Source organism: Erithacus rubecula, assembly GCF_903797595.1.
Source record: "Erithacus rubecula genome assembly, chromosome: 6".
NCBI classification, from domain to species: Eukaryota; Metazoa; Chordata; class Aves; order Passeriformes; family Muscicapidae; genus Erithacus; species Erithacus rubecula.
Window position 1 is genome coordinate 49,251,478 of NC_136688.1, and position 22,870 is coordinate 49,274,347.

Genomic DNA, 22,870 nt, shown 5'->3' on the forward strand with positions numbered 1-22,870 from the left:
CCCAGAGAAGAGGCCAATAAACAGCCTGCCTATGTTCAGCCCAATAGCTTCTGCAAACATCAGCAGCAGCTTGTGCAGGAAGGCAGGCACCACTTGCACCACTGCAAGGCCTCTGGGCAGGTCAGCTCTATGGGATGTACAGAAAACATGGAAAGGGGAAGGTGAAGCTGCAATAAGGAACAAGGAAAGAGAAAGTTTAATAAATGCAGTCAGAGTGGGAGGCTCCTGAAGGATTTTCTTATGGAAAAGAAGGAAACTTGTTAGGTACACGTTCCAATATTGCTGTCACATGGCAGGAAAGAATTTTAAAATATGTTTCTCTTTTATAATAGAGCTTTGCAGAAGTTTTCCAGCAAAAACATCTCATTTTTCATTATTTCTTTCAGCATCTCCATACATAAGACAGAATTATCACCTTATCTACTAGAAAAACTGGATAGTGGAAGGGCAGAAAGTAACTGGGGTCTAATGCAGGCTCCTTTTTAAATGCAACATCATATGAGGAGTGGCTGAGGGAGCTGGGGTTGTTTGGCCTGCAGAAAAGGAGAGAGTCCAGTGAATGGTGACAAAGTTGATCAAGGGACTGGAGCACCTCTCTTGTGAGGAAAGGCTGATGGAGCTGGGCCTGTTCAGCCTCAAGAAAAGACAACTGAGAGGGAACCTCATCAATATCTGTAAGTATCTGGAGGGTGGGTGTCAAGAGAATGGATGCTCAGTGCTGCCAAGCAATAGGACATCAGGCAGAAACTGATGCACAAAAAATTCCACCTGAACAGGAGGAAGAACTCCTTTACTGTACAGTCACCCAGCACAGGAGCAGGTTGCCCAGAGAGGGTGCAGAGTCTCCCTCAGTGGGGATATTCAAGAAACATCAGGACACAGTTCTGTGCCATGTGCTCTAGGATGACCTTGTTTGAGCAGAGAGGCTGAACCTCACCATTCTCTGATTCTGTTATCGTGGAAGGATAACCAGAGATTGCAAAGTCTGCAGGATAATTACTAGGAACTTGGCACCTGGTGTATTGAGGTTTTCTTCAAGTAGGTCAGGGTGGCAAGAAATCACATCTTTTGGACTGAAACTTTATTGTGGTTCTGTGCTTGTAGAGCACAGTGACAGGACCCTACTCCTACTCTTCACATCTGGTAGGCACAAAAGTTAAATGCAGCCCAGTATTTCAACATGGCTGTTACACACTCTTTGTCCTGGGGCTATACAGAAATTAGAGATCCTTATGACACAAAGCTGCAAAATTACATTTAGAATGCTCAAAGGCTTATTACAAAAAGTTCCCTCTATAGTCCTGCATCTCCATCACAGGATGGTGAGCACTCAAGCCAGCCCTCTTGGCCATCATAGGGTTAATGAAATCTGCAATTCAAAACCAGCACATCTACCATGTTTTCCAGTCTTGTCTGTCTAATAAATCTGGTTTCATACCATGTCTTTTCCTTTTCACACAAGTTTAATGAGTAACTAGTTTGCCTCTGGTAACACTGCTGCTTTTATTGCAGCTTCCAGGAGTAGAGTTCCTCCTTCTTCTCCAATCTCCTCTCTCAAAAATAAACTCAATCCTTCAGACAATGAAGAATGGATCTCTTTGCTTATTTGGTAAACAGTGCAATATTTTGTAGTTATAAGACTTTATTCAAAGACTAATCTAGTCAAGTCTACAGGGTTTTTTCTTAGAGCAGGTCCTTCATTGCAATGTTAAATTCCATGGTCTCTTGTGTAATCTCTCATTGTACTAGTGGGACAAGTTCTTACTGTGCACCCATGTCACTCATTTTTAATACATATAAGCTTATGAGCACAGCCTAATTCTTTCTTCTTCAAATCTGTCACAGTCCTAGGGTAAAGGTCTTTCCTTTGTGGCAAATACATTACTCAGAACATTCTGAATGACACACCTATAACAAAGGAAAAAGCTGAATTTACTTTCCTGATAAGCAAGCTGAAAAGCCAGTTACTGTCCAAGATTAAGATCCAGTTATTCTCAAATCTTATTTCTCTCCTGATTTCAATCATGGAGGATAGATCTTTAAAAATAAAGACCTTTACTGCACTTTCTACTTGCCAATAATTAAAAGTAAAAATAGTCTTGCTGAGAGGTCATCCATGTTACACAATGCAACTATTAGAAGTTCAAGTGTCTAAGAGACTAAATTTGAAAATACAGATCTTTGCTCAGTGAAGAATTTGCCAGGAGGTTAAGCAAAGTAGAGCAAGGTGAGATTTCTTACTTGCTATGAAGTTCAAGATTTAAAGTTACTCAGAGAGGATCTGTATCCTTATCTCTTTCCATCAGAGGGGCAGAGAAATTTTTTTTTTTCATTTTGCAGAAAAGAGTAACCAATTTGTTTTAATGGTCAAAGGATTTTCTTCAGGAACTGTGTTGCCAGAGAAATTAGAAATTTTTTAAGTAGAATTATTTTTGATAGAATTTTTATTTGTAATTGATCATTCATCAGACTCCAAGTGTTCCATGTAGTTCTGTCAGGCAACAATGATTGACAAGCCAGCTCTCTCCTCCACCAGCAGTGCAAGTCTCAGTCACCAAAGAGCAAAACACACATGAAACAAGCCCATGAAGTTCATTACTCTATCCTCTTTACACAGGAGAGCAGACACTTGCAGCTGCTGCACTGCCTCAAGGAATTAGGCTGAACTATTTGTGGTGTGGGTGGAGAAGAGCTTTTCAGGTCTCAATCAGGGCTGGAGCAACAGTCCCAGCAGGTTAAATTAGTCACTCACCTCCCTAGTGCAGGATACTGAGCTAACCTCCTTCTCTTCTATTTTCATTTTGGTAATCTAAGTATCTAAGCCCATCTAACAAGTTCGAACATCTGAAACTAAAGCTGAGCACAAGCACTTCCCCACTGAGCTATCAGGTGTATCAGTGATGGGAGTGCCTCGGGAGAACTGCACATCTGAGTGTGGGCTGCTGCAGCAGCTCCTCTAAACCTCACCAGGAGCAGGCAGTGACTCTAGGACAGACCTCCAGCAGCAAAGGAGTGAATGAAACCCCTTTGCAGGCTGTGTAGAGGCTTCCCACACAAGAAAATCTCCCCTTGATCTGAATCTCCTCTCAAGGAGTGTTTCTGTGATGGGAACATGAACCCATTCAGCAGGGTTTGCCCAGGTATGCCATCACATGGGATCAGCAGTGGGGAGGTCACAGCTCCTGACCCTCAGGCTCCTCAGGTCTACCTTCCCTCATATGGATGTTGCAGTAGCAGTTCCCAGCTTGGCATCAGCCCACAGACACGTTTCCTTCTCTTACATCAGAGAACTGACATGTAGGAGCAATCCTTGGAAGTCACGTACCTCGAGCACTGCGAGCACCTGCTGGGGAACCCCTGCACTGAAACACCAGAGCAGCCACACACCTGCAGGGAGCCTGCAAACCATTCCTAGACACCTGGGCTTTGCAAATTTGATTCCCACAACTGATAAAACATAAACAAAAAGGGGTTTGCCTTTCAAAGGAGGAAAGCCACAGCACTTTCCCAAGGACAACCAGGCCTCCTCAGTTTCTGTGGGTGGGGCAGGAGAGCTAAAAGGAGTCACAGAGAGTGCGGCTTTATTTTCCACTGCTATCTGTGTCAGGCTGGAACATGCCCCAAAAATTATGTCATCTCAAAACCAGGAAAACTTTTCTTTAATGTTAATCAAGCAATATAGTTAGCAGATTGATCATTAGACAAATTCCAAGTAGCAATTGCCACCTGCCTCCCTTTAGATGGGTCTTTAAACTTCCAAAGGTTGAAACATAGTGGCTGAGGGATGTAAATCGAGACATTTAAAGCCATGTTGGAGGATTTTATCATGCAAAAGGTATTCCTCAAGCCCTCTGATGATCAGATGTTCTAGCATGCATCAAATAAACTATTAAATACAGTTTGACAGCCTTTTCTCTCAGTCTCTGGCTTAGAATTAATTAGAAACAAATAAAAAAAGCTGTTCTCTTTTTTCCATCTTTTTTCCTTTAATTCACCAATTGCTATGATTTGGAGCATTTTCTTTGAGACAGTTCAGCAGCTTTCACAAAAATCCAACTCATTCATGCTCATGCTCTACTTACCATGGGCAATCTGCATCCAGGAATGCTGGGGAAGTCATGGTGCTCCATGTGGTAGCCTACATTGAAGGTGAGCCAGTTCAGAGGTCCATAATAAGAGTATGTCTCATACCCTTTTAGGAACATGTAGTGTTCTGCTATGAAGTGCCCAGAAATGGGATGAAAACCCAAGCAAAGAATTGTACCTGCTATTAAGTAAATAACAGGTTTGAGCCCCCACAGGTAGTAAATGATGAGGTCTATAGAAAACTGGACGAGAGCATTCAGAATCTCCATGCGTGTGATTGCTTTGGGGTTCACGTAGAGCGGCCTCAGACTGTAGAACAGGGGCTGCAGGAACAGCCAGAGCAGCTTGCGGAGCGGGGTGCAGAAGAACCAGCCCTCAAAGTCAGTGGGAATGTCCACGTCCAAGCTGTCCCCCCCCAGGTAGCGGTGGTGGTCAATGTGGTACTTCTTGAAGGAGGCAGAGTAGGGGATGCCAATGGGCAGGTTGGCAAAGACTGCAAACCATCGGTTCCACTTGGCCTGCTTGTTCCCAAAGGCCACGTTGTGTGAAATATCATGGATGGCCAGGGTCAGGGAGTGGTTGATGCAACCCCCAAAAGCATAAGCCCAGAAGAAAATCCATTTCCAAGATAAGTCTTTCACCAGGTAGCATGCCAGCAGCTGCATGCAAACCATTCCAGATACAATCCACTTCAAATGTGGATCTGGTCCCATCAGAGTCTTGATCTCTGGATACTTTGCTAAAGGGAAAAATGCAGAACAAAAACTTGGTTAGGTCATCATTAGGTAAAAACAATCACCACTGAGACTCTGTTTTTTATTGCACTATGTTTGAGCCCCTGGTTTTACAAAATGCTGATTTCAAAATTGTGTTGCCACTATGGTGAAAGTTTTACTAGTCCAAACATCATGTCCAACTGAGATTGATATGATATACACAGACTTATTAAAAAAATACCCTGATAGTCTCTCTGTGGCATCACGTGCCTTCCCCACAATGAGCATTGCTTCATAGTGATGAGTAGTAATATGCCAAATCCCACAGGACTTAAGGTCTTAGAAAGAGCCTCTGTCATGTTTGTAAGTTTTTTATGTCCTTTTGTATTTTGCTCAGATGTTATTTTCCACTAAAGGGATACAACTGCCTTCTTTGTAGCCCTTTTCACACTGTTGTTTGAAACACACAAGCAGAGGAGAGAGCTGAGCAACAGGCTCACCAGGTTTTGCTCTGTGGTTAGATGACAAACACAGCAGTTAAAAAAAAAGTCCTAATTATCCTGAGTGTTTACCAGTGCTCACAACAGGTACAGCTCTTCACACATGGTAACATCACAGTAAAGTCAGTAATATTATCAGGATTTTGTAAGGCATGGGAAATTTTTCTCTGTTCCCATACCAAAAGCAGGAATAAAAGCCACATAGATTATCACACAACAGCTTCATGAGGCCTCACAAATACTGCAGTGCAGTGTCAGAGAGGGGTGGGCTAAGCTTGCAAGTCTGACTCATGTCAGACCAGGGCCAGTTTACTGATCACCAGCCATTCATCTGTTCTTCAAAGAGAAAATAAAATACAGAGCACAGCTGATCCTCTAGGTGCTGTTCACTCATTCTCATATCTTTTGTGCAAATACACACTTCTCACTTCCAGTATTAACTTGCACATGATTCCTTCTGCTGCCTTATGGCTTTTACTCACACACTGACCTCCCTCCTTTAACTCATACTTTGCATTTCTCACTAATTGCAGCTTATGCAGATAAGTGCATAGAGAAGTCACTCATTCTGAACCCTGAGGTTACACAGCACCCCTGTGAGTTTCATGGGCCCATTTAATGAATAGAAAAGTAAACATCATCTGTCTGTCACAGTATAATACCAATACAATAAAATCTGATTACAATGATCTGCATCTATGCAGCTGTGTCTACTATAAGCAAAAGCTGGAGACAATACATGTAATTTATGTGACCTTGAAAGCAGTGGCTGACACTGAGTGCTGGATGCAGAAAAGGTTTTTGTAGAAGTGAACCCTGAGAAGTTTACAGAAATTCAAAGAGTTGAAGTGCTACTTAAAGAAGCAGGCTAATGTGGTCATGCTCTGCAACCATTCCAGCCTCTTGGCCAACTTCAGCCCATCCTGAAAGAAATTAGAGATTACAAAGATTATTAGGAAAGTGCTGTGGAAGATGAGGACAAAGATGTTCTCAAAACTTGTGAGGCAAGGAGGTCAAGGTCACCATGAGGAATATTCGGGCAAGAGAGAGATTTTGTAAGTGATGTGAAAGCTGCAGTGAAAGTTCATATCTTTCTAAAGTCAGACAAAATTATTTGACAAAAAATCTCCAGAAAGTCCAGGAGTGTTTTTGCTTTGCTGTTTTGTTTTTGTTGCTGTTATCACCATTCTTGAAATTACATTTTTCACCTCAATAAAGTTGACATGTAAAAGTTGTTCTCTAGTTCCTGAATAGGTACTAAAGTTTTACACCTAGTGCTGCTTATGCAAAGTTCACTTTAAAGCATAATAATATAATGACCTGATCAGAAAGGCTCTTACAGACATGCAGTTTTATGTAGCTTAATCTCTTTCTTACGGGCATCTGTCCAAAAGCCAGAAAACACTTTCATAAGTCAAGGCACCTAAAATGTTGTCACATCATGTGGCTGGTAGAGAAAAGTTATTCCAGTCACCAGAAGAGATGAAATGTAAAACAACTAAATGTGTTCCTCAGCCTGGTCAAATTGAGGCCACATTGACCCTCCCATTCCTGACACAGAAAAAAAAAAAAAAAAAAAAAAAAAAAAAAAAAAAAAAAAAGGAAATTTTAATGAGATGGGAAAAATTGCTTAGAGATGCTTCATACCGTCATTTGAAAATAATGGAAATTTTTGACCTATTTTTTTCTGTGGCAGCCAACAAGGACTGGATTCCATTTAAAAGGATCCAGAGCATTCACTGCCAAATGGCAGCAACAGTGTGTGCAAGCAGCAATGCAGGCAGGTAGCACTTATCACAGGTGACAGCTATTAAGTAACTTGCCAGGGTTTAATATTAAATTCAACACATGATTTACTCCAACAGTAAATTTTTGCATACTAGTCAAACCACAATACTGTGTCTGTTTATCATTAATACTGATAAAGCCATCCTGTTTCCATAGCATGGAAAAATTTCAGGTTTCTCCTCATGGAGAAGCCATGGCTTGGGCAGGGGTTGGTACTGGTAAGCTCACTAGAGGCTAAAACCTCCTGGCTAAAAGTTACTGGTGGAGTAGCCTGCCAGAGACCTGTTGGTTCAGGAGCACTTCAAAGGCAAAATGTTGAATGCTGACCCTTTTCAAACTTGAGGCCAAGCACTCTTCAGGGAGACATATTTAATACCAGAGTAAGTGATTCTGATGACTGCAATTTATGTAAAATGTGCTGACCAAAAGTTATGATAACACAAATTTTTATCTCATTTTTCCCATGTTCATGCCTTGTGGTTAGCTAAAAGAATGCTAGTAAGGCAAGAGCCTCATTTGCTGCTGAAAAGCCTGGACATCTCTGTAAGGTTGTTGTGACAAGTGTCTGTAGGCATCACCCACGTGCATGAAAAAAGGCAACAGATAATCACAGGCACAAAGAGGAGAAAACAAAACATCATTCACCCCTTCTAACCTGGGGCAGGGAGAGGGTGTGTGGATGAAGGCCTGGACACACAGGACAGGACACAACACCTACAGTGGGACCAAGTTCTGCCCTTTATAGCCCAATGAACACAGGACAGAGCCAGCTACTCTGGTACTGCCCAGCACATCTGCCAGCCTCCAGCTCCCTGAGGAAGTCTGCTAGCTCAGGCCAGCACACAGGTTATCCACCTGTGCTGCTCTAGCTGCCCAGACCGAGCCACTGTACAGCTGTGAGAGGTGGGGACACTGCTCTAGATGTACAGCAGTGCACAAGGATGATTTTTCTGTCTCCAAGGTCAGCACACTGCCAAAGCAGCATGGGCACTTTAGTACAGTGCAGCTACTAACTCTGCCCAGACAACTCCACAGCCTCTGCTCCACAATGATCAAAGACAGCATTTCCCACTCTTACAAGCCAAGAGAGAACAAATGCTGCAAGTATATTTTCAGAAGGATTCAATTCTGAAACAACCTATTTATTGAATTCACTTTTCACAGAGATCCCTCCACTCTTCTACACATCCCTAGAGAGGCAGGTCTCATTCACCAAGTGCCTAAACTGACAAATTAGTCTGACTATGTATTTTGTTCCATTGATGCTTCTCTCTGGAGATCCAAGAGCACTCCCCATAGCTCTACAGTGATCCTCAATTAGAGCTGGAGCAATTGTTTCTGGACAGGCCATTGGTTGCCAGGTCCTGCTGTTTCTCCTCCTCAGGAGACAGCAAATACTTTGCTCTGAACTCAATCATCTGTCCTACTGACCCTGTCTCTGAGACAACTCAGGTGAGTCCCAATGATGGCACCAGACACAATTTCTCATTGATGTGACACCACATACTTCACATTTTAACATTTTGGTACACATGGATTTGAAAGTGAACAAGAGCAGGAACTGTCCATAGAGACAGTGGTGATGGAGATTTAAAGGAGAAGCAGCCTTGCCCACATCCATGAGAAACTAGTAGTAAAAAGAGAGTTAATTTCTTAATTTTCCTTTCTTTTCACTCCAAGTGCAACATGCTGATATAGTCAAAGCGGACATACTCCTCAGCATAAGTCATTTAGAGTGATTGTTAAAGGGAAGGAGGGAAAAAAATCTGTGATGCTGCTGTCCTGGACTAATAATTCTATTGACTATGAGTCCCTGACAAAACAGATAAAATAGACACCAAGCACAGGATGTAAGCTTTACTACTTCATGTCCTATGTGGGAGCTGGTATTTGTACCAAATAAATAAACAAGAAAAAGAAGACAGTTTACTAACATTATAGTTTTGCCTTGTAGCAGCTCAGCTCAAAAACATGCTTATAAAAGCACAGCACACCCAAGTCCTCAGTGAACAACATTGGAGCAAGTTGGACCAAGGCCAGAGGAGGGCCATAAAAATTGTCATAGGGCTGGAGCACCACTCCAATAAGGAAAGGCTGAGAATTAAGAATGGAGGCTGTTCAGTCTGGAGAGGAAAATGCTTTAAGAAGACCTTATTGCCTTTCAACACCTAATGGGGGTTTATAGGAATGATGAGCACTCACTGTTTAGCAGGGCTTGTTGTGATAGGTCAAGGGGTAATGGTTCCAAGCTAAAAGAGGAGACATTTAATCTAGGAAATAAGGAAGAAGTTTTTTACAATGAGGGCGGTAAAATACTATCACAGGTTGCTCAGAGAGCTTGTAAATGCCCCGTCACTGGAAATGTTCAAGGACAGGTTGGTTGGGGCTCTGAACAACCTGATCTAGTTGATGAACCTGGTACTCAAACTATTCTATGATTAATTCAAGCAATGCATGAGACAAAACACAGATAGGATACCCGTGGAGGACAATATGCATGAAAACACCTTCTGGTTTTTCAGTCTCCTGTGAAAAAAATCCCTCCAGTACACAAATTAATAAGAAACATTTCTGGCCCAGCTAATTACACTGAAGTTTTATATGTCCACTGTGTAAGGACAAGTGTCTTAATCTTGTATTTGTCACCCACAAGCTTCTAAATAGCTTAGTGCTAGCTGGTCCAAGGGCAGTGGGTCACCCAGAAGTGGCCACCAGAGGGAAAGTACCACAGTGGTGCCACTCTGCCAGTGTCAACAGAGGTGGGTGATATCAGCACATCACTGTGTCAGCAGCACATCACTATGTCAGCTTACGTTTGTGTATTAGCTATTCAGAGTACAGAGATGTAGGAAGGCTACAAAGAAGGCTTCCAGTTCCTTCTGAAACAAAAATATGGACTAAGCTGAACCCTTCAGTTGCACCTGATACATTTCCTACAGAAGACCACTTCCTATCCACCATTTTTCACCATCAAAGTTGATGTCCACAGGGAATTGTCATGAGCATTGGGACAGGAGCTCTTCTGGGTGCTCTCATCAGAGGATGTGCACAACCAGGGCAGCATTGTGCCCACACACTGCAGCATAAAGGGCAAACAGTTCCTTTGCCAGAGGCACTTGTAATTCAGAGCTTTGATTTAAGCCAATGACATAATATATTGCATATTTCAGTAGGTACAGCTTATCAGAATTTTCATAAATGTAAGGTTTAAAAAAGCAAGAGGAGAGACAGCCAGAAGAAATAGCAGTTTCATCTCTAAGTATGACAGCAGAGCTGGAAGCTATACCCAGATCATCTAAATGTTAAAATCAAACTGATTTTGGCGTTTTAATTTTGTTCTATCCCTCCCCATGGGCTAATGTCTCAGTCTTCCTACAGGATAAAGTACATATCAAACACTTGCACCATCTCCACTCCAAAACAACTTGCCAAAGGACTAATTACATAACTATTAAGCATTCTTGGATGTTAGATCATATTCAGATGCTTGTGGTCTATCCTGAGCAGGTCTATTCAGCTCTCATCCTCAGCAGCAAACAAGTGCTTCCCTAAGGATCCTGTGAGGCAAGACAGTTTCTGACCAACTTACAGTAATTTTATAAATTTAGATCTGTGGTACAAATATGCTCTCACTTTTCCCATGTCATAACATATTGCTCATTGCTTGCATTTGGGAAATTGTTTGCAGGTGAAATGACCATACATTGTATGATTATGGTGTTACCTGTGTTTAAGCAATGAGTTTTTTCATCTTTCAAGAGTGAAAAGCACTTCCCATTGAGCAAGAGCATAGTTTTTCCAAGTTGTTCAATCCAAGAAGTCCTTACTGACAAACAGTAGAAATCCTATTTCTACTAGATGTCCTCTCTATGTTATATGTCCCCCAACAGCGTTTTTGTAACCATACAGAGAGGATGAGCAGATCTAGATGAAACAACTTTTCCATCAGGAAGGTTTAACCAGATCTTTCCCTAACAGAGCTTACTGCAGCATTACACAAATCCCAGTCCTGACACAAGGCAGTAACAGGCTTTTCATAAACAAGACAGTGAGAGAATAGCAATGAACCAATTCCATTTCATAAACCGAGAAGCGTGAATAACGTGTTCAGGAACACGTATAACGTGATCAGGGTCGAGGTGCCAGCTTGGCAAGAGATCTCCACTCCAAATCAGAAGCAGTTGCACCCAGACAGTAATCAGCACAAGCTACATGTTAATCAGATACTACAAAGAGATAAGAGAGAAAGTATCTCCTCTCCCTTGTACAAAATGTTGATCTATTTGCTGGTATGATTACAGCCTTTAGGAATCACAGCCCTCATCCAGTGCAGCAGTGTCCTGCCACAAAGCCAGTTTCCAGCCAGCCCAGTTGATAAACACTGCTCACAGCTCTGCAGCTCAACTGGAACCCAGAGAAGCTGTGGATGGCCCAACCTGGAAGTGTTCAAGGACAGGTTGGGATGGGGCTCTGAGCAACCTGAGATAGCAAAAGGATGTCCCTGCCCATGGTAGGGAGACTGGACTCAGGGAGTTCTCATTCAGACACAGACTACAAAATTCTTACAGACACCTGGGCTACTAACTTGTAAGCCAGGACAAACAACTTTGTGATGAACATTTTTACCTGTCAGATGCTCTACAGGAACATATTGGGGCAACAGCCTAAGAAACACCACTTATGTGGAAAGAAACTGCCTTATGTGTTTGTCAGTTTGCCCTTTTTTTTTTCCCTAACGGATAATTTCCATTTTTATTTAAATCCAAGTAGCCACGCCTGAGAGAGACCAGCATTATAAAAAGCAGCAGCTCAGAGAACAATCAGGTTTCAGTGCTTAGCAACTAAATCATTAACCTATTGGGAAGGAAATACTTCCTTTACCAGCATGGAATGCTGTCCCCAAGGCATTGCTGTACACAAAAATGTAAAATACATGGATTTTTATAGATATTTGTTCCTATGTATTTAACGTTCTTACTGTGTACTCCAGCATAGGAGACACTAAACACTTTGATAACTATATACTCTGAATACTAGGTGACCTTAGGCTTTGAATAATAGAGTGAGGATCATTACACAAATATTATCTGGGATATTATGATAGTTTCAGTAACTTTTGGTAACATTTTAGTATTTGTGACACTAATTTTGTAATCCATTCTGCCTCATTAGACACAGATCTTTCATGTTTCTCTTCCCATGTTGTATTTCTCTCTGCCCTTCCTTCTACTCCCACGGCTGGGGCAGGGGAAGCTGAAAAGGAGGAGATGGATCTTGATTCCAATTGCTTGCTCTTAACGAGAGGGTGGGCAAAGCCTCTGCAAGTGGTTTGCTGCAACAAGGGAGTCCAAGTACCCCGTTACAGCTTCATCATGGTTTGCTCTCCCCATTCTACAGCACAGCCAAAAAGGCAAGAGAGCAGCAAGGGCAGAGCCCACCAAACACTCTCCTATCCTCAGATCACCAAAATATAGTCCCCTGGACTGAAGGAATGAGGAGCACAACACCAAGAAGCATCATTTGCTATACTGACATAATTTGACTATCATGATAACATAGTAAAATCATTATTATTTTCCTGGATGCAATTCAAACCTGGACGTGGATATTCCACCACAGTAACTATACCGGAAATGTTTTTGTAATTTAGATTAATCCTGGATTAATCTGCAAGATTGTGGGGGAGTTAAAAAACTGCACCTAATTAGCATGTACCTTGTGCAGCAACTCAGACAGAAGCTCCACTGCCCTTTTATAAATATTCTTTAAAAACTTTATCCTACTCATTAGAGGGAAGAAAACAAAACGACCAACCCAGCCAAATGAAAAGAGGGGGAAAATCAAAATCTTCTTTATTAATAAAAAGTTGAAAATGTATTTTCAGGAGATACGCAACAATACTCTGTGACAATTCTGAATTATCAGTTATTCTCAAAACCGATCTTCAGAATAGCCCAAACCCGCGCACAAAAATCAACTCACAAACATAAACCCACTCCGCTCCTGTGCGCAGTTAAGCGCTGCGTGTACAGCACGTAAATACAGGAGTGTACCTTGTCCCCGACAGCAGCGGGGACTCGCTATTGTTCTCCAGCACACCTGGCCCGCACGCCCGTGTATTTCCACGCACTGTCGAGCCCCAGGAAGGCGTTCCCGCAGGAGGGCACCTGGACCCCCGACGGCAGCGCGGGGCGGGCAGGCGGGCAGGCACAGCCCGTGTCCCGCCGGTCACCCGGCCCGATTCGGCCGCGGCATCCCCGCCGCTGCCTCCGCAAGGCAGAGACTTGGGAGTGCCACACTCACCACCAGCCCGCTCGCCCTCCGCAGCCCGGGCACCAGCCCGAGCCGCACCGACACCGGCGGTCCCGGCGCGGACCACCCGCCCCGCCCGTCCCTTCCCGTCCAGGAGCGCGCCCAGCCCGTCTGCCCGAGCCGCTGCGGCCGCTCCCGGGCTCCCCGTCGTACCCAGGATCTCCTTCCTGCGCTGCGTGTGGGGTTGCTCCGTGTAGACCCACTCGAAGTCATCGCGGGTGACACGGTTCCCCATGGCTGCTGCTGCGCGCCCCGCCGCGCCGCTCTGCCCTTATAGCACCGCGCCCGCGGAGGGGCGGCTCCTCCGCCCGCCCCCGCCCCGCAGGCGGCAGCGGCAGCGGCAGCGGCACGGCTCCGCTCGGCGAGCATGGACACGGACACGTCTCCGCTCGGCGAGCACGGACACGGACACGGCTCCGCTCGGCGGGCACCGGCACGGACACGGCTCCGCTCGGCGGGCACGGACACGGCTCCGCTCGGCGGGCACCGGCACGGACACGGCTCCGCTCGGCGGGCACCGGCCGGGACGGCTGCGGAGCGCTCCGGGATGAGGTGCCTCGGGGCCGGCTCTGGGGACGGGCGGCCGAGGCTCTCCGTGCTGCAGGGACCTCGAAGGCAGCCAGGAGAGGTGTGTGGGGTGGGCGTGTTTGCAGGGCAGCGATCCCCGTCGTGCTGCTGCCAGCAGGAACTCCAGCATTGCAGGTCTCCAGGCACTTGTGGGCACAGCTTTTGGAAAGCAAATGTTGTCCAAACGCCATAAATATAGAGACAGAGCCCTAAGCAGTATTTGGATTAGGGCAAAACCCAGTTGTGTGAGCTCCTCCCTGGGCTGGCAGACCTAGAACAGTGCAAAGGCGACCAACGGCTGACACACATTTCCTTGGAGCTCTGACAATCTCTGTGAGCTGTCCCGGTAAATCCAGCCCTTGGCTGCGTAACGCTCCACTTCTCGTAGTCTGCGGCCCATTTCCCAGGTACTGTCCCCGCTGGAGCAGCAGGAAATCACACTGCTGCCTTGGTAACACCAGGCAAAGGATTTGCTAACCTTAAAACTAAGGTAACCTTGTGTACCTCTTTCGACTCTCTGATTCACAGGGTTACACGTTACACAGTGGTGTTTCTACACACACAACCCAAAATTAAAGTGCTGCCCTTGTTCTCGCTGTTCTTTTGCAAGTCCACACCTGACCTCCTGTCCATCTTCACTCATTACCCCTATGCCTATCATTAGTCCTTCCAACAACATCACATGTGGATCAGCTCCAATTTTGCTTCATTCTGTTTCAATACAAAAGTCTCTAGCACTCTCCATTCCATCCTACCCTTAAAAATGCCTATTGCAGATGGGAGTTAAAAGGGACAAAAAAGCAGCCTTGAAAATATTTTTCAGAAAGAATTTTTGCCTACAAACACTGGCAACACTATCACCTCGAATTTTAGCCTAATGGAACTATTTAAGATGTCTTAGTTGAACAGCTACACTAAGGGCTAAAAAACACCGACAGTGAAACAACCCACAAACCCAAACCCCCGATGCTTGACTGCTAGAAAGCTTTAGGAGGCTTTTTTGTCTAAATCACAGATTCTGTCTAAAAGACTCACAGAATCAGCTGAGTTGGAAGGGACACACAAGGACCACTGAGTCCAACTCCTGGCCTTGCACAGGACCATCCACAAGAGTCACAGGTTGTGACTGAGAGCACTGTCCAGATGCTCCTTGAACTCTCTCAAGCTTGGTGCTTTGACCACTTCCCTTGGGGAGCCTGTTCCAGCCCAACCACCCTCTGGGAGAAGAATCTTTTTCTAATATCCAGCCTAAACCTCCCCTGACACAACTCCAGGCCATTCCCTCAGGTCCTGTCACTGTCACCACAGAGCAGGGATCAGTGCCTGCCCCTCCTCTGCCCCTCATGAGGAAGTTGTGACTGCAATAAGGTCTGTCCTCAGTCTCCTCCAGGCTGAACAGACCAAGTGACCTCAGCTGCTCCTCACACAGCTTCCCCTCAAGGCCCTTCACCATCTTCGTTGCTCTCTTTTGGATGCTCCCTTATAGCTTAAAATGTCAACCCTTGAATGATGAAAGGTGCAAAGCAGGTTGAGTGGAAGGACTATGGTGTAAAGAGAAACAGTTTTACGCACAGCAGGAGCAGGAGTTTAACCACTTTGCTGTTCCAGCTCAGCTCTCTCTAAGTACAATGGTTTCTTCACTATTGCTCCAGCACAAGGTTGGTGCTTGCCCATGAAGTTGCAAGGTCCAACCCAGATAAGGGACATTCAATGCAAGTTAAGCTTATGACGTGTTTCTAGAAGAAATGTGTTGTTCAGAGAGCAGATGCATTGGCATCTCAGCCTAAACCTTTAATTGGCTCAAACGTTTTGGTATGTTGACAGTATTGGCAGAGACACTAAATGTGATGACACCATTCTGTCACTTCCTGCTCAGGTGTGCTGAAGGTGACTAAAAAAGAAATTAGTGGGGCAGTCCATGCAGTTACAAAGAAAACAAATATGACTTCATCCCAAAGCTTATTCAATAGGACAGTGCTATTGCATATGGTAAATTACACATGGAAACTTAAGTATCTCCTTTGTAGGCAAGCAGCACCTCCTTCATGTAGCTCATTACTATAGACTCACCCTGACCACATAAGAAGAACAGAAAACTCTTCTGTCTCCAGTGAGTTGGCATCTGGTTTTGAGAACAGAATTTCATGCTTTGTATTTCTATAATATGCCAAACAAATAATACTAATTCAGGAGTAATTGTGGATGCCAGACAAACAAGAAACACCAGCTTTAGATTGTCTTCTAGAATTGGCAAAAGTATTACCCAGTTCTGACCATTTGGCATCCTTAGTTTTACAGCATCCTAGTGAAATCATTCACAATGGAAAAGGGAGGGAGGGGTGTTAATGGCACCTAGCAGTAATAGCCCTTTAATGAATACTGTAACAAATGGGAACTCTACAGTTTCACAAAGTCACTACACTCTACACAGTTCAAATGTGCTTCACATAGTCGGGTTCTCTCAACTACAGCTTCCCTTTCTTATTTCATGTCCCATACTTGTTTGGGAACTGTTGGGAAGCATAGCTGAGGGAAATTCCTAACAACCTCAGGAGGAAGAGCACAATTGCTGACTCCTGTGCAAGGTACCATCAAAATATCTCATTTACATAGTTTTAAGTACAGATCACAATAATCTTCAGCATCCCAGGGTAAAAAAGACAAAAATTCTTTGCTCCACTGAGAATATGGCCTACAATATATAGCTCTGAAGCAAGACATGCAGGTCCACATTTCCACGCATCCAGGCAGACCTCACTCAGAGGTGCTTATCCATCAGATGGCTTCCCAGATGAATATATTTCTGCTACACAACCCAGTTACTTCCTTCTTCTGCTCATGGAAAGGACAGGTGACAAAGTAAATACAGCACACATCTCCTAGTGACTACTGCCAGCCTTGGGAGTTTGAGGTATATTAACTCTACCCTGGTGTGCAGGTCTTAACTCCTTATGGTTGCCATCAACTAACCTTTGTTAAAGTTGTTGTTCTGGAGCTAAAATAAAGTTGTCTGGGAATTTTATCTCTAAATAAAGTGTTTTCTCCTCTGAAGTAAGAGCTCCATGTCCCATGATAGACTTGTATTTTCAGTTACTGTATTAACTACTTTCTTCTCTGTATAAATTGTACCTTCTATCATTACCACAAGAAAATACAGCTATAATATTTGCTTTTTTATTGAACATTTTGCTGTTGTTTTTAATTGGGTATCACTCTCTGATGCAACTACTGCCAACATTTACAACGTGATGTATTTTATTGAACAAAGTCAAATTTTCATAGGCAGCATAGTTTGTAGATGAGCCATGTCAACACACACCCACACCGAAGTAAGCTCAGGATAAACCATTTGCCAATAAGATCTCTTTTGTTTGGTTGTTTGGTTTTTTCCCTCTCACCTGTGCTGACCCTTCCCGCGGTCATCTGGATTTCTCTTTCATTTGGTTAACTCTATGCTTGAGCTGGGAGCTGAATTTACCAAACAAAGGTGATGAGGAGCTGGTGCGAGAGCCTAAGGAGCGGAAAGTTCCTTTAGGCAGTGTTAAGCTGTTGGATACACGTTGTATTACCTGTAAGGCACCCTTCACACAGCCCAGAGTGCGCAACAGACGCGTTTGCCCAGCACTCGGCAACTGGTGGATGTTGGCTGGCTCAAGGTGTCCCTGCCTGAGGGCTGCCCAAATGACACCCGAGGTTGATTCCAAGAAGCAAACAGCTCCCCAGAAGACGGGCTCACTGCTGCCCAGGCTCCCCGCTCCTTCCCCGACCTGTGCGGAGCCGCATCGCTCCCGCCTGGCGCAGCGCTGCGAGCGCCGAGCGGCGGGAAGCGCCCGGGGGAGGCAGCGCGGGCTGCGCCGGCTGCGGCACGGCCAGGGGCGCGGAGCAGCTCCGAGGACAGCTCCACTTCAGCCGGGCTCGCTGGCCCCGTCCTGCGGCACCGCCGGCCCGCTCGGGCGGGGAGAGGAGCAGGGATGGCCCCGGTGCCCCCTCGCCCCGCAGTGAGCCCGGCCCGTTCGGGGTGGCCCCGGTGCCCCCGCCGCGAGCACAGCGCCCCCTGCCGCCGCCGCGCCGGCACCGCGCCCGCCCCGTCCCCGCTCTGCCCCGTTCCCGCTCTGTCCCGTCCCCGCTCTGCCCCGTTCCCGCTCTGCCCCGTTCCCGCTCTGTCCCGTCCCCGCTCTGCCCCGTCCCCGCTCTGTCCCGTCCCCTCTCTGCCCCGTTCCCGCTCTGTCCCGTTCCCGCTCTGCCCCGTTCCCGCTCTGTCCCGTCCCCGCTCTGCCCCGTCCCCGCTCTGCCCCGTCCCCGCTCTGCCCCGTTCCCGCTCTGTCCCGTCCCCGCTCTGCCCCGTCCCCTCTCTGCCCCGTCCCCTCTCTGCCCCGTCCCCTCTCTGCCCCGTCCCCGCTCTGCCCCGTCCCCGCTCTGCCCCGTCCCCTCTCTGCCCCGTCCCCGCTCTGCCCCGTCCCCGCTCTGCCCCGTCCCCTCTCTGCCCCGTCCCCGCTCTGTCCCGTCCCCGCTCTGTCCCGTCCCCGCTCTGTCCCGTCCCCTCTCTGCCCCGTCCCCTCTCTGTCCCGTCCCCTCTCTGCCCCGTTCCCGCTCTGTCCCGTCCCCGCTCTGCCCCGTCCCCGCTCTGCCCCGTCCCCGCTCTGCCCCGTTCCCGCTCTGTCCCGTCCCCGCTCTGCCCCGTCCCCTCTCTGCCCCGTCCCCGCTCTGCCCCGTCCCCTCTCTGCCCCGTCCCCGCTCTGCCCCGTCCCCGCTCTGCCCCGTCCCCTCTCTGCCCCGTCCCCGCTCTGCCCCGTCCCCGCTCTGCCCCGTCCCCGCTCTGCCCCGTCCCCTCTCTGCCCCGTCCCCGCTCTGTCCCGTCCCCGCTCTGCCCCGTCCCCGCTCTGCCCCGTTCCCGCTCTGCCCCGTCCCCGCTCTGTCCCGTCCCCGCTCTGTCCCGTCCCCTCTCTGCCCCGTCCCCTCTCTGCCCCGTCCCCGCTCTGTCCCGTCCCCTCTCTGCCCCGTCCCCGCTCTGCCCCGTCCCCGCTCTGCCCCGTCCCCGCTCTGTCCCGTCCCCTCTCTGCCCCGTCCCCGCTCTGCCCCGTCCCCGCTCTGTCCCGTTCCCGCTCTGTCCCGTCCCCGCTCTGCCCCGTCCCCGCTCTGCCCCGTCCCCTCTCTGCCCCGTCCCCGCTCTGTCCCGTCCCCTCTCTGCCCCGTCCCCGCTCTGCCCCGTCCCCGCTCTGCCCCGTCCCCGCTCTGCCCCGTCCCCGCTCTGTCCCGTCCCCGCTCTGTCCCGTCCCCGCTCTGCCTCCCGGACGCGTTTTCTCCCATCCCAAAAGCCCGGCCGCCCCTCGAAGGTAACCATCTCCGCAGGGGTGGCTGAGGAAGGGCTCCCTTCGCCAGTGCGACGGACTTGGTGTGGTAGCGCTTGAGTGTTCTCGTTTCCTTTAGAAATACGTCCTTAAGGAATTAAAAATGTTTTGTCTGGAGGTCAACAAATGCGGGGTTGCTGTAACTAACGATACCACTGTGATCCAGTACATTATGTGTTTAGACAGATCGCTTCTTCAGAATTCCCATGGAAACAATTTCCTCTTCTAGATAAATATTTTTTTCTCGCGATACATTTCTTTGCTTTTCTAAAGAATCACAATACTTCTACAAAATAATTTATTCCACTGAGTGGTTTATGTTGTCCAGAGGATTTGCAATTGCTTTATCTCACAGAACGTATTTGCTGTATTTACACACCGTAAGTACTTCTCCCATGGATAGCTTATGCAAGCATCCCTGCCACCTTGGGCATTTCAAAGAGCTTTACTAGCATCCTGACACAAACTCCTGAGCGGACAGTGGGAACTAGATTTCTATAATACAGCAAAAATTTAAAACACAAAAAGCAACAAAAACGTTTGTAATCTCCTCTCCAAATATGAGAACTTAAGGGGTTCACTGTGCACAAGTTGGCAGAATTATGAGAGAACGTAGGTCCAGGGAAGAAAAGTTCTCTTCTTTCCCTCTAACCACCGATGCCACTCTTCTCTGAGCTCACCCGTACGTCGCTGGTCTGTCTGGCAGAGCTCTCTGGACTGCAGCTCACCCTCGCAGATCTGCCTTCCCAAACGTATTTCCCCATACTCAGGTTTCAATCTGATACACTTAAAACTTTTCATTTCAGTGCTGCTGAGCTCACTTCTGACAATAGGAGTGACACGGGGTTAAGAGGGATACTTATTCAGCCTCTTGAAGTCAGAGACTAAACTTTGAGTAGAAGAAGAAAAGAGACACTTGGAAATGTCTCGCTGTGTGTGTATGTAGTGTGGATGTGTAGGACGAATTGCCTCTGCAGGGAACAGTTGGAGAACAACTCTGATAACAAACTGTACTGAATTCCAAAGTTTACTGAATTCCATACAGTTTATTTTTTAAAAATTATTTTAGTTAGTATTTATATTGTAGCAACATATATAGACTCTTCAAGATGGACTAAGGTTTGACTATAAATTTACAAAGTAAAATTACAGTCTCTCTTTCGATGAGTTACAAATCCTTCTAGTATAAGCACAGTAGAAAAACCATTGATCAGCTTTGCCTATGCCTAAAGAGTATAAGGTTTTGTTCATAGTTTAGCAAACTGTCAGTCGAGTCACAGTATCTATTTCCTCAAGGAAACCTAGCTAAGTTGGCTTAATAAAAAAAAAGAGCTGCCCTTGGGCTTTCCTTGAGACTGCAGCATTATTTATGATCCACCTTATTTATTTATTTTTATTTAGCCTTGTTCATTTCAATCTATTTTTCGTTCAAAATGTAATATTAACTCTACATCAAGGGCTACATCTTCTTAATGCTACTGGGATCTGCCTGATGATTTCAGTAAAAGCTGAGAGCTCAGCGCTTTCCAGCATCAGGTCTGTAAGCCGAGGGAATGCATATGCGGGACAAGAGATAAGGAAGCCCAGCTATTTGCAGGACAATCGGCATGAATGGGAGCAGTGTGAGCAGTTAGGACACGCATTCACATACATCGCCTGTGCTGGCAGGTGTGAAATCGTACCCTGCTGGCTCAACTAATAGGTATTATTACCCAGAAATTTCTGCTTTTTGTGTTGTCTACAATTTGCAAGATACGGACTATTCATATGTCCACACACGTCCTATGCTGGTGTAATATAACTCCTTCGTGAAGACTGAGGATTTTTGGAAGGGTAGTTTCATACCCTCAGCCATGAAATCAAGAATGGAGGACAAAAACTTCATTTATGATCAACACGTATAAAATTAAATAATAATTATTTGTATTTTTCATTCATAATTAAAGGGCTAAACGTTTCTGGAGTGAGGATTAGTCCCACTGATTCATGTATCCTTTCATATGGTAAGAAAAACTAATTATATGATCTTGTCCTTGCAACAAAAACCTGTTTAATGAAACTGGGGTGATTAATGACCATAACTTAGAAATTATTTTGGAATGGTGACATTCCAAACCCTCTCTCCATCATTCTGCAAGATGACTGACGAGAGAAAATCCTTCTTCACTGTGCTCAGCCTCAAAAACACAAGCAGATGACAAACGCAGGAGAGCACTATAAATCTCAGTAAATTAATTGGTGTAGCTTTGTTAGCTGCTTGGTTTGCTACTAAGAGGGGAATCTACAGTAGAATGTGATACAGCAAAGAAAACAATAATTATTAAAAGTACTAGAAAGCAAAACAGAGAAAAGAGGTGTACACAGAGGTCACTGCTTGTTTCTAGTCACGGTGAGCAAGCAGAACCTTATGCTCATAGTGAATCTTTAAATGTGTTTTGTAGGAGTCCATACAAATTGGGATCAGGGATTTACCTCATGTTTAATTAGCAATCTGAGGAGAGAGGACATTTGTAGTAGAATCTAGTGGGCCATAAAGCCTCGGACGGTGGCAGTTACATTAGACTAGCTGGAGATGAGCAAGCTAAATTATGAAGGAGGCTAAATTATGAAGGACTAGAAAGGTAAAGTTAAAACCGCATTTCCTGCAGAGCTGCAAAGAGGTAAGACAATGCTCTGGAAAGATGGCACAGCTAATGAGCATTTTGGTTAGTGAATTACTTTAATGGCATTGTAAATCCCAGTTTAAATTTCTTCCTGAGTTAGGTTTTTTTTTTGGTTTTTTTTTTTTTTTTGTTTTTTTTTTTTTTTTCTTCAAGACTTCTCCTGTTTTAACTGATTAATAGGCCATTCTAGATGAAGATAACAAGGGAAAGCCGCTATCTTGAATTAGCAGAACTTATTCATTGGACCTAGATAAGTCTTCAGTAACTGTTAACAAGAGTCCCCTTTATTATCAACTATTGACTTTCTTTTCCTCCAGTAAGTGACTTTCTATCTGGTCTTCTTTACACAAGAGCAAAAAATATCTTAAAAGGTATCCGTGTCACATATTTAACTAGATATGTAAGTATTATCAGTTTAGCGATTGGTGTTGGCTTACAATGGGAGGGCTAATCTTACTTACTTTCTTTTTTAAACATTAGACAAATAGTTCGTGTGAGAAAGAGAAGGAAAAACCGGGTATCAGAATTTTCCAAACCAATGAATTTAAAAGGTTGGGTGAAACAAATCAGGAAAAGGGTGTGTTGACCCTGCTAGAGGCAAGAGAGAAGGCTGTAGATGTTGGCTGTGAAAGCCTCACTTATCTCACAAGTTTCACACTTCAAATGTCTTCCCTTTGTTTTGGTGTAAAATGAAGAGGGAAGGAATACGACTAAAAAAAACCAAACAAAAAAATCACCCCAATATTTAGAAAACAAGCATCGATCATTTTGTTAATTCACTCGTACTTTGTGAAAGATTAACCTGTTTTGTGTGACCTTTCTTTTCTTAAAATACAGCAGGCTCCTGTATTTGCCAAGTTTGGGCTAGGTGAACCTAAGATAAGGGTCAG

The 22,870-nt window shown here is 45.7% G+C and overlaps 1 protein-coding gene across 2 annotated transcripts in view; it reads right to left on the reverse strand.

Annotated features, from left to right (window-relative positions):
* The window catches only part of DEGS2 (delta 4-desaturase, sphingolipid 2), a 33,063-nt gene that overhangs the window by 4,147 nt on the left and 6,046 nt on the right, over positions 1 to 22,870 (reverse strand). The window contains exons 1-2 of one of the 2 annotated variants that reach the window (XM_079308212.1): positions 13,556 to 13,703; positions 4,083 to 4,825 (exon numbers count right to left, since the gene is read on the reverse strand). In XM_079308212.1, coding sequence (XP_079164338.1) covers positions 4,083 to 4,825; positions 13,556 to 13,637 — 825 coding nt within the window. In that variant the 5' untranslated portion in view covers positions 13,638 to 13,703. Of the gene's footprint in view, positions 1 to 4,082; positions 4,826 to 13,555; positions 13,704 to 22,870 lie in introns of those variants that run through there. The other variant, XM_079308213.1, reaches the window with a different exon arrangement.